At 41.5% G+C, this 12,253-nt stretch overlaps 1 protein-coding gene across 1 annotated transcript in view; it reads right to left on the bottom strand.

The window, feature by feature from the left end:
* DCDC2 (doublecortin domain containing 2) overlaps window positions 1-12,253 on the bottom strand; it is a 168,412-nt gene that overhangs the window by 116,636 nt on the left and 39,523 nt on the right. Inside the window, exons 3-4 of the mRNA XM_043590707.1 lie at window positions 561-637; window positions 283-414 (exon numbers count right to left, since the gene is read on the bottom strand). Of these exons, the coding sequence (XP_043446642.1) occupies window positions 283-414; window positions 561-637 (209 nt within the window). The remainder of the gene's footprint in view (window positions 1-282; window positions 415-560; window positions 638-12,253) is intronic.

The following is a 12,253-nucleotide window of genomic DNA, read 5'->3' as shown; positions in this document are numbered from 1 at the left end:
CATTTACCTATTGGCTCTAAACTAAAAGAACAAAAACAGTTAATACCTGAGGATGCACTACTATGTAGCAAGGACTATCTTAATCTCTTTATGTGGGTTAGCTCACTTCTAACAGGACTCTATAAGGTAAGTACTACTACTTATGTTACGGATAGGGAAACAGAGGCAGATAAATGGAGCCTCACCGGAGAGCTGAAATTCACAATCTGGGGACCAGTGACTCCGGAGGCTGCTGGGGTCACCCTGAACAGTTATGAAACCTGTCAGATTGCCCTGATGTACCTGTGGACAGCCCCGCTCCTCAGAGTTATTTTGTCCGTGACCATTTGTAGGACATGGTCCCACTGACTCAAGGTTTTTCTAGGGATGAGGAGGCGAGAAGCCGGACTTATGAGGTCTCCATTGGCAATCAAGCTGGGGGGGAGAAAAGAGAGAGAGAGAAAAAAATGAGTGAGCCACACCATCGGAAACGGTCATACTTTTAACACCACGGAACAAATTCCAAACCACAAGGAGAGCAACCAAGCCGCCAACCTCAATAGGAAAGGGCTCCAACTTACAAGATAGTGCAGGGCTCCTGCAGCGGTTTTCTGAAGCGAGCCGACACGTTGAGTCTCCTGTGCATCACCGGTTTCACCTTTAGAAACAAACACATGTAAATCACTGAGCTTCAGTTTTCTTTCTTTCTTTTTTTTTTTTCCCTAGGAATTAAAACTACAGGCGTCCAAGGAATGGGCTTGTTAAAGATCTTGTTGTTGTTGTTTTTCCCCCCACTTACATAGAGCCCAGAGGGTATTATTACCTGCCCTGCAATATTACCTGCCCTTAACAAAGCTCTCAAGAAAAATTTGCCGTAAGCTCTGGCACACTGCCTCACAATTGGGCTTACTGTGAGAATTTTAAGGCAACATTTTATATGTTTTTATTTATTTTTTTAAAGACACATTCTAGAAGTGACTGGCCAAGTAATTTAGTTTATTTATTTATTTGGGGGGAAGGAGGAAAGAGAGAGAGAGAGAGAGAGAGAATCCCAAGCACGCTCTGCACCATTAGCACAGAGCCCGACATGGGGCTCGAACTCAGAACTGTGAGATCACAACCTGAGCCAAAGTCAAGAGTCAGATGCTTTAACTGACTGAGCCACCCAGGGGCCTCATACATTCCTTTCCATAAAACAGAAACAAAGTAATTCTAGAGTCACAGCATACTTCTCTCCCGCGCTGAATCTGGGGCCCCCCGGGCATGTGACACCATCACATTCTCCCCAAGGACTCCACTGCTCCCCTCTCCAACAGCCCACTTTCCTGGGTCTTTGCTTCCAGGCTCATGGCTGCTGCTGGTGAGAAGCAGGAGCCCCATCCCCACACCCCACCCCTGCCCCAGGACACCTGCTCCTGAGCCCAGGTTTTGGCTCCCAGTAGCCCACTCCTCCCCGTCAACTACTTGTGTTTTTTCCAGCAATGAGCTGTCCAAATCCCTCCCTCTCACTCTGAACTCTAAACTTCCATTCCAGACACACTTAGCAGATCATTTTCTTCCAAACTTAAGGAAATTGGGGCCAACAGACATGAAGCCCTTGGAGCTGCCTTCACTCCACAACTCACCTCATCCACGTCTTCTCCCACTTTTCTCCTTTCCTGCCTGTCTCATGAGGACCCTTTATAGAGCTAACCCTGACCTTGATTTTGTCCCCAGCTGCCTCTACTCCATCCACTAGTCATCTGCTTGACTTAAAGCTGCCGCCACATCCTGGTTCCCTATTGCCCCACCAGCGGTTTTCCCATTGCACTTACCATCGTCTGACGTGGGACACATTTTATTAAAGTAAAACCTTGGTTTGTGAGCATAATTCGTTCTGGAAACATGCTTGTAATCCAAAGCATTTGTACATCAAACTGAATTTCAAGAACCATTGGCTCAGTTGTGATCATGTGACATTCAGCGTCCTGAATGACTCCTATTGCAAGACACAGCTCGTTTATCAGAAAGGTTTGCTCGTCTTGCGGAACACTGGCAGAACAAGTTACTCGCAATCCAAGTTTTACTGTATTTGATTTTCAACTGCTTGCCCCCTATTGTGTCCCTTTTGGGTTACTCTCAATATTACCTAGTAATAGACTGAGCACGTACTTCATACTTTTTTTTTTTCCCAAATGTCTTGCCTCTTAACCTTGATAAAGACCTTCGTTATTGGACTCTTGAAGGTGAAGGTGAATATGTTATGTAAACAAATAACTTCAAAACTCTCATCAAACTGACTAAAATATGCTATTTTTATTTAGAGCATACATATCTATAATATATACAGAAATTCATAAACACATGATTTAAAAATAATTATATAGTTCTGAGTATATAAGTTCTAACTAGAATTAAATCAAACCACTGTTCTGAATAATAGTTGTTTTCCTCATTCTGCATGGCAAATTTTTCCCCAAATGTTCATGAGTAGCCAGTTGAACTAAAGATTAATCTTAAAGAGATATTTGAGTCATTATAATTAAATTAACTAGGCTGTTTTCAGATATACTAAGAATCTCAAAATATAATCCAAGTAACATATGTCAACTGAAAAAAAAAAAGAAAAAAGACCATTGTATAAAGCAATTCAAACTTTTTGGAAAAAGTACGATTTTTTTTTTCAACGTTTATTTATTTTTGGGACAGAGAGAGACAGAGCATGAACGGGGGAGGGGCAGAGAGAGAGGGAGACACAGAATCGGAAACAGGCTCCAGGCTCTGAGCCATCAGCCCAGAGCCCCGACGCGGGGCTCAAACTCACGGACCGCGAGATCGTGACCTGGCTGAAGTCGGACGCTTAACCGAGTGCGCCACCCAGGCGCCCCGGAAAAAGTACGATTTTTAATTTACAATGCATTTTCAAATAATACCTTCAATCACACACAAAAAAATAAGTCAAATCAACTGCACACAAGGGAAGCTTTTCCAGAACCCTTAACAGGAATGAAATATTGGTCGCTTGGTGCTAATCTAGAGAATTATGGCTTTAGATAATGGAAAACATAATAAGTTAGAATATGTTTTTAAATTTGTAAATTTTCTTATTAGCCCATACAAGTTCCCTTGCCCTTTAAACAGTATTTGAAACATGATTATAATGTTAAGCATCAACACACCTAGTTATGGGGGGATGGATACCCCAGGATGGAATGTGAGGTACTCGCAACCCAGACCCTTGGGTGCCAGGAACAGCTTTCATTAGTGACTGACCACTGGCTACACGTTAGTTGTCAAATCCACGACTATGGAATCAAGTCAAGTGAAAATCAATTCAAAACTCAAAACTGTTATAATCTGTTATAAAAATAAACTCAAGGAAAATGAGTTTTCCTTTTGGACCCACATGCTTACAGCGGACCTCTTGCCTGGATTCTTCACTGAGTTCAGCACTGTCTTGGAAAAACCAGTGTATTTGGATATTGACAAGTAGAGTCTGACTGGAGAGAAGAGTCATTCCCTCAGTGGAAGTTAGACAGGTAAACAGGTGGGTAGGTAAGTATTAACTGAATAAATATTTGGCTAACATTTTTTCGAAACTAGTTCTAAAGAGAAAGATGGCGAAAGTGGCATTAGACATGTCCGCTCTGTTAGAATGAGGTGAGCCAGGACTTTAGTCTTCAGACAGAAATCACAGGTGCTTTCCAAAAGATCCCTGTGTCTCTCATTTCTTTTACCTTAATGTTTTTATTTATTTTTGAGAGAGAGCATGAGTGAGGGAGGGAGGAGCAGAGCGAGGGGGGCAGAGGATCTGAGGACGGCTCAGTACAGACAGCAGCGAGCCCGATATGGGGCTCAAACTCACGAACCGTGAGATTATGACCTGAGCTGATATCAGACGCTCAACCAACTGAACCACTCAGGTGCCCGTCTCTCATTTCTTATTTAGATTGTGTTTATGTCACAGATGGCCATATCAAACAATTTTTAATGCCCACAATGCTTATGTGAACCTGGTAAGTCTATTTGTCATTTAACTCAAGTTCACAAATTCCGCATCACACTTAGGACAATAATCACAGCTGGGTCACATTCAAGTTAAAACCTACATGACTCAAAAAGTATGAGTCTGTTATAAAAATAAACTCAATGAAAATGAAATTGTTGCTTTGAAAATATATATTTGAAACAACAACACCAAAGTCTGCAAACGGAGTAACTGAGTAAAGATCTACAATTCTGAAACTCCAGCACTGACTGCCAAAACTTTTTTTTTTTTTTTTAATTTTTTTTTTCAACGTTTATTTATTTTTGGGACAGAGAGAGACAGAGAATGAACGGGGGAGGGGCAGAGAGAGAGGCAGACACAGAATCGGAAACAGGCTCCAGGCTCTGAGCCATCAGCCCAGAGCCTGACGCGGGGCTCGAACTCACGGACCGCGAGATCGTGACCTGGTTGAAGTCGGACGCTTAACCGACTGCGCCACCCAGGCGCCCCAAAACTTTTGACGTGAACCAATTCAAAGCCTCACGCCTCATTTTCTTAATCTGCAAAAATAGTGATAATCCTGCTAAACTAGCCCAAAGGGATGCTGCATGAACTAATTAGCTAAGTGGCAATACCACTCCCTCGGGCTGTTAGGCTGAATGCTTCAGAGAATCCACCTGCCTCAAATCTCAGCACGGATACATCACCCTCTTGAAACCTCTTGAAATCTAGCCCGAGAAAATCAAAGACAGTCTCAGGACCTAAGGAAATGCTGTTAAATAGATGCCATCCCAAAAATCTAGCGACCACTGACCTCTCGTGAACACCCGTTATAAAAATTTTTAAGTCAATATTAAATAACTTGTAAGAACACATACCAGGTTTTTATGACTATCCGTAGGATAAACTTGGGCATTTGGGGGGGGAGGAACGTAATGAAGCTATTTATTTGAAAAAAATATAGGTCAACCCACACAAAGAGATCTCAACTCTATATTTTCCTTATTGTTTGGATTGAAGAAAAAGTAGGTTCTCCAAATGGGAATCTTTGAGGAAACTTTGCTAACTTCTTTGCAGAGACGGCACACAGCATCAAAGAGGAGAACAAAGTCCTTTACAAAAATATTTAATCAATTTCCACCAATTTTTTACAAGTTTTTATTTATTTATTTTGAGAGAAAGAGAAAACAAGTGGAGGGTGGGGCAGAGAGAGGAGGGGAACAGAGGATCCACAGTGGTCTCCATGCTGACAATGCAGAGCCTGATGCGGGGCTCAAACCCACAAACTGCGAGATCATAACCTGAGCTGAAGGCAGACTCTCAACTGACTGAGCCACCCAGGCGCCCCTAATTTTCACCATTTTTTGATAAATGAGAAGAAAGGGCCAAACGTTTATAAAAGACCAGAGTTTCAGGGCGTCTGAGTGGCCCAGTCCGTTAAGCGTCCGACTTCAGCCCGGGTCACAATCTCGCGGTCCATGAGTTCGAGCCCTGCGTCGGGCTCTGAGCTGATGGCTCAGAGCCTGGAGCCTGCTTCCGATTCTGTGTCCCCCTCTCTCTCTGCCCCTCCCCCGTTCATGCTCTGTCTCTCTCTGTCTCAAAAATAAATAAACGTTAAAAAAAAAAATTAAAAAAAAAAAAAAGACCAGAGTTTCAACCAGAGTTGAAAATAACTCGCCTAGGAGTCAATATAGCAGACATGTCCAAACTAGGCTAATTAGGGATTGTCCTAAAGAAGTTTTTCAGGGGCACTTGGGGGGCTTAGTCAGTTAAGCATCTGACTTTAGCTTAGGTCATGATCTCACCATTTTTGAGTTCAAGCCCTGCATCAGGCTCTGTACTGACAGCTCAGAGCCTGGAGCCTGCTTTGGGTTCTGTGTCTCCCTCTCTCTCTGCCCCTCCCCCGATCACACTGTCTTTCTTTCTCTCTGAAAAATAAACATTAAAAAAAAGTGTTTTTTAAAATAATTATCCTTTTTTTTCAATATTACTATTTTTTAAGTAATAATATTGAAGAAAGACTGGCCAAGATGCCTGATGGATGCTGACAGTATGATGTGATGGTTTCTATGATAATAAATAACTGGAAAATGCCTCTGTCAGAGGGGATTTCATGCTGGGAATCTCTCCTAAGCTTCATGGAATGAAGCCATTTCTCATGGAGATACTCCAGACACATGGACTAAAAGAGAAATGGGACAAGAAAAGGCGCAGAACAAGATGTGAGGACAATAACCAAACTTTCCTAAAGAATAGTTGACTCACCCTCTCCTTGGATTTCTACCAATGGTCTTACACTGCATCTCAGTTGTGAGTTTTGCCACATTCTAACCTACGGATTAACAGAGACCTTCTGAGACACAAAAACTGCACCCTTTTCCCATCACTATGTGTCCCTTTTTCATATCTGAGGAAATAAATTCTAATAATTGGGACATATTTTGATAAAGAAAATGCATCTTCCGTGCTTGTATCAAGATTGTGTTTCTGGGGTGCCTGGGTGGCTCGGTCAGTTAAGGATCCGACTTCGGCTCAGGTCATGATCTCACGGTTCGTGGGTTCGAGCCCCGCGTTGGGCTCTGTGCTGACAGCTCAGAGCCTGGAGCCTGCTTCGGGTTCTGTGTCTCCTTCTCTCTCTGCCCCTCCCCCACTCGCACTCTGTCTTCCTCTGTCTCAAAAATAAATAAACATTAAAAAAAGAAAATTAAAAAAAAAAAAAAGATTGTGTTTCTATTATTCAAGGTCGTCCCCCTCCCAGGGATAGTTCTGCTTCTGGTAAGAAGGTAGAAGGTTGTAGGGAACTATTGTTCCCAGCAATACAACAAAAACTGAAAGATACGCTAAATATCATGATTTTTATATGTAAAAATCCCATGTCATTATGTACATGCATAACCTGTACATGTATGTATACACCCTCATAAACACATAGTGACTTTTTTTTAAAGTTTTATTTATTTATTTTGAGAGAGTGTGTGAGTGGGGGAAGAACAGAGAGGGAGAGAGAGAATCCTAAGCAGGCTCTGCTCTAAAATAGCACAGAGCCTGATGCGGGGCTCAAACCCTCAAACTGCAAGATCATGACCTGAGCAGAAATCACGAGTCGGACGCTTAACAAACTAAGCCACTCAGGCTTAGTGAAATTTTTAAGTGTGGTTAGTCTTGGAGGGTGTGCTGGAGTAGGGGATGTAATAAGGGTACTTTCCTTTTATACTTCAATTCTTTCTATATAATTTCTTTTACCTTTTGACCCCTTCACCCATTTCTCCTACCCACCCTCTCACCTCTGACAATCACCCATCTGTACTCTATCTATGAGCTTGTTTTATGGGTTTTTTTTTTAACTGCACACAGAAGAGAGATCATATTGTATGTGTCTTTCTCTGATTTTTTTTTCAATTAGCATAATGCCCTTGAGGCCCATCCATGTTGTCAAATGGCAAGAATTCATTCTTTTTTTGTGGCCAAATAATATTCCCTTATATTTATAATTATATATACAAATATATATCTCACAATTTTTATCCACTCACACACTGATAGACACTTAGGCTGTTTTAATATCTTGGCTTTTGTAAACAATGCTGCAATGAACATGGGGATACATATATCTTTTCATTAATGTTTTTATTTTCTTTAGAAAATACCCCTAAGTAGAATTTTTGGATCCTATGATGCTGAAGGAACCTCCGTACTGTTTTCCACAGTGACTGCACCAATTTACATTCCCACCAACAGTGCACAAGGGTTCCTACTTCTCCGCATCTGCACCAACACTGTTACTTCTTGTCTTCTTGATAATGGCCTAATACGTGTGAACTGGTATCTCCTTGTGATTTTGATCTGCATATCCCTGATGATTAATGATGTTGAGTATCTTTTTATGTACCTATTGGCCATCTGTAGGTCTTCCTTGGAAAAACGTCTACTCAGATCTTCTGCCCATTTTTTAATGGGATTGCTTGGGGTTTTTTTGCCACTGAGTTGTATGAGTTCTTAATATATCTTGGAGATGAGCCTCCTGGCAGATGTAGGATTTGCAAATATTTTCTACCATTCAGTAGGCTGTTTTTGCTTTCTTTCATTGTCAGATTCAAATTATCATAGCCAAGGGGCACCTGGGTGGCTCAGTAGGTTAAGCGTATTACTTTTTGGCTCAGGTCATGATCTCACAGTTTGTGAGTTTGAGCCCCGCGTCGGGCTCTGTGCTCACAGCTCTGAGCCTGCAGCCTGCTTTGGATTCTGTGTCTCCTGCTCTCTCTGCCCCTCCCCCACTTGTACTCTGTCTCTCTCTGTCTCTCAAAAATAAATAAATGTAAAAACAAAAATTTTTTTTAAATTACCATAGCCAAGACTCAGGTCAAGGAGCTTAACTGCCTATGTTTTCTTCTAGGAGTTTTATGCTTTTAGGTCTTAAACATTCAAGTCCTTAATCCATTTTGAGTTAACTTTTGAATATAGTGAGAGATAGCGGTCAAGTTTCATTCTTTTGCATATCCCTGTCTAGTTTTCCCAACACTGTTTATTGAACAGACTTTCCCTGCTGTATATGTTTCCCTCCTTTGTCATAAATTGACCATATGTGCATGGGTTAATTTCAGGGCTCTCTGTTCTGTTCTATTGATATCTATATGTCTGCTTTTATGCCAATACCATACTGTTTTAATTACTATAGCCTTGTAAAATAGTTTGATATTGGGGAGTATGATGCCTCCAACTGTGTTCTTCTTTCTCAAGACCGCTTTGGCTGCTTGGGGATTTCTGTGGTTCCATACACATTTTAAGATGATTTTTTTTCTATTTCTTTAAAAAAAATGTTACTGGAATGTGCAATAGGGATTGCACTGAATCAGTAGATTGCTCTGGGTAGTAAGGACATTTTAATAATATTTATTCTTCCGATCCAGGAGCATGTTATACCTTTCCACTCATTTGTGTCTTCTTCAATTTCTTTCATTAATGTCTTATTGATTTCAGTATATGAGTCTTTCACCTCCTTGGTTCAATTTATTCCTAGGTATTTTACTCTTTCTGAGGCAACTGTAAACAGAATTGCTTTCTTTTTCTTTCTCACGGTTTGTTATTAGTGTGTAGAAACAAAACCGATTTTTGTGTTTAATTATGTGTCCTCTAACTTTACTGAATTCATTTACTAGTTCTAACGGGTATTTTGGTGAAATATTTAGGGTTTTCAATATATAATATCATGACATCTGCAAGCAGTGACAGTTCCACTTCTTCACTTCCAATTTTGATGCCTTTTATTTTTTTTCTTGCCTAACTGCTCTGGCTAGGACTTCCAATATGATATTAAATAAAAATAATGAAAGCAGGCATCCTTGTCTTGTTCCTAGCCTTAAAGGAGGCTTTCACTTTTTCACTGTTAGCTGTGGGTTTGTCATACACGGCCTTTTTTATGTTCCCCCTATTCTCACTTTGTTGAGAGTGTTTCATCATAAATGAATGTTGAATTTTGCCAAATGCTTTTCCTGCATCTATTGAGATGACCATATGATTTTGTCCTTCATTTGATTTCATTTATCCACATTTTGCTAATGTGGTAGTGTATCACCCTGATTTGAGAATGTTGAACCATCCTTTCAACCCCAGAATAAATCTCACTTGATCATGGTATGCCATCCTTTAAATGTCAACTTTGGCTTGTTAGTATTTTGTTGAGGATTTTTGCTATGTTCATCAAGAACACAGGCCTGTAATTTTCTTTTCTTGTGGCATTCCTTGTCTGGTTTTCGTATCAGGGTAATGCTGGCCTTATAAAATGAGTTTGGAAGCTTTCCCTCCCCTTCTATTTTTTGAAAGACTTTGATGGGGCGCCTGGGTGGTGCAGTCGGTTAAGCGTCCGACTTCAGCCAGGTCATGATCTCGCGGTCCGTGGGTTCGAGCCCCGCGTCGGGCTCCGGGCTGATGGCTCAGAGCCTGGAGCCTGTTTCCGATTCTGTGTCTCCCTCTCTCTCTGCCCCTCCCCCGTTCATGCTCTGTCTCTCTGTCCCCAAAATAAATAAACGTTGAAAAAAAAATTTTTTAAAGAAAGACTTTGAGAAGGATTCATATTAATTCTTCTTTGAATGTTTAGTAAAATTCACTAGTGAAGTCATCTGGCCCTGGACTTTTGTTTTTTTTGGTAGGTTTTTGATTACTGATCCGCCTATTCAGATTTTGAATTTCATCATGATTCAGTCTTAGTAGGTTGTATGTTTCCTGGGATTTATCCATTTCTTCAAGGTTGTCCAGTTTGGAGCATACAATTTTTCATAGTAGTCTCTTATGATCCTTTATATTTCTGTAGTATCAGTTGTGACATCTCCTCTTTCATTTCTGATTTGAGTCTTCTCTTTTTTCTTGGTGAGTCTAACTAAAGCGTTGTCAGTTTTACCTTTTCAAAGAACCAGTCCTTAGTTCCACTGATCTTTATTGTCTTTTTAATCTCTATTTCATTTATTTGTCTTCTAATCTTTGTTATCTCCTTCCTTCTTCAAATTTGGGACTTTGTTTGTTCTTTTCTTCCTAGTTCCTGGATGAATAATGTTAGGTTGTTTATTTCAGACTTTACTTGCTTCTTGAGGAAGGCATTTATCTCTACAAACTTCCCTCTTGGAACTGCTTTTGCCACCCCCTATAAACTCTGGTGTGTTGTATTTTCATTTTTGTTTGTCTCAGGTATTTTTCATTTCCCTTTTGGTCTCTGCTTTGGTTCACTGGTGGTTCAGTAGCATGTTGTTTAATCTCCACATATTTGTGACTTTTACACTTTTCTTCGTGTAATTAATTTCTAGTTTCATACCAGTGTGGTCAAAAAGGATGCTTGACATGATTCCAGGCCTCTTAAATTTATTGAGACTTTTGTAGCCTAACAAAGGATTATGATCTATCCCGGAAAATATTCAACTCTTTATCAGGTAAATTACTTATCTCTATTTCATTAAGGTTTTTTCTCATTTGGAATGGATTCCTCTTTTTTTTTTTTTTTTTTGCTGTGTTGGTTTTCATACAGTATGTGAAACAACCAAGCCTCCCAGTCTTGAGGAAGTGGTTTTGTGTAGCAAGTGATCCTGGTTCAACCCTGCCCTAGCCCTCTGTCATCTCCCACACCTTTGAGCTTGCCCATGCAGCCTATTAGATATTTAACGGCTCCCAGTAGCTGAAGTGCCAAGACTTGTCAGCGTCCCTAAGGGGAGATTCTCAGCACCTAGACTCAGGCTGTTGGGAAGCCAGATCCTCAGGCAGCAGCTTTTAAAAGTATGTATAAATATATACAGTCCTACATATGCCCTTGGGGACCACAAGCATAAGCCCCACTGGCCTGGAGATCTGGCAGGGTCCCACGGGCATCAGTCACAAAATTTAGGGCTCTAGACATAAAAACAAGGGTACCAGCTGTGAGTAAAGTTCCTGTCTAGGAGACACTGGTGCTCTGGAGCATGGCAGAGAGAGAATGTGAAGACAGCACCCACCTTCCACAGTCTCTGGAGAAGATTGGAGTTAGCCCCTCGTATAATTTAGAAGCCTGCTTCTCAGGCTGCCATCATGATTAGCTAATAGACCTCCTTCACAGAAAGACAGAGCTCTTGGGTCTGTTGCCTTTTGCTTGGTCCTAGGGGTGTGGTAGCTCACAGAAGCACTCTTTCTCCATTGGTTACAGTCTTGTGGGAACCACAAGCATAAGCCCCACTGGCTGCCAGAGCCAGGCAATGCGGCAATGTTCCCTGGCAGTAACTGCAAGAATGGAGGTGTGAGATGGGGATATAGAAGTTCCTTTCTGGATGACACCAACTATTACAATCCCAAAGCCAGGTGGTCAAGAGGTGTCCCTTACTTGGGAGCCCCAAAGACTGAGGGACCAAACTCATACAAAAGCCTCCTTCCAGGAGATACTGGTGTTCTAGAGCCCAGTAAGGATAGAGTGCAAAGGTGGCACCTGCCAGTGTCCATCCCTGGATAGTGTTCCAGCAGGCTCCTTGGATGTCAGCATTAAATTAGACATCTGCCTCTCAGGCTGACACTTCAGTAGAAGGAAGTGAGTGTGAGCACAATCTGCTGCTTCTGAGCTTGACCTCGGAGCAGGTGAGTCCAACCACGCAAGGCTTTTAAGAGATGTCCTCCAGATCACTGCTATCTTGTGGGTCTTAGGACGCAGGCCCCATTGCTCTTTAAAGTTAGCTATTTAGGGGGTCTATCTCTCAGGAACAGGCTCTAAATGCTGAGGCGCCCAGTGTGGTGTTTGAACAATTCACTCCTCGGGAAGGAATTTCAGGTTTTGAGTTTTCTCCCACCTGTGGGTTTGCCTTG

Source organism: Prionailurus bengalensis, chromosome B2 (assembly GCF_016509475.1).
Source record: "Prionailurus bengalensis isolate Pbe53 chromosome B2, Fcat_Pben_1.1_paternal_pri, whole genome shotgun sequence".
NCBI classification, from domain to species: domain Eukaryota; kingdom Metazoa; phylum Chordata; class Mammalia; order Carnivora; family Felidae; genus Prionailurus; species Prionailurus bengalensis.
The sequence above is the reverse complement of the archived record's forward strand: the minus strand, read 5'-3'. Positions and strand labels throughout refer to the sequence as shown.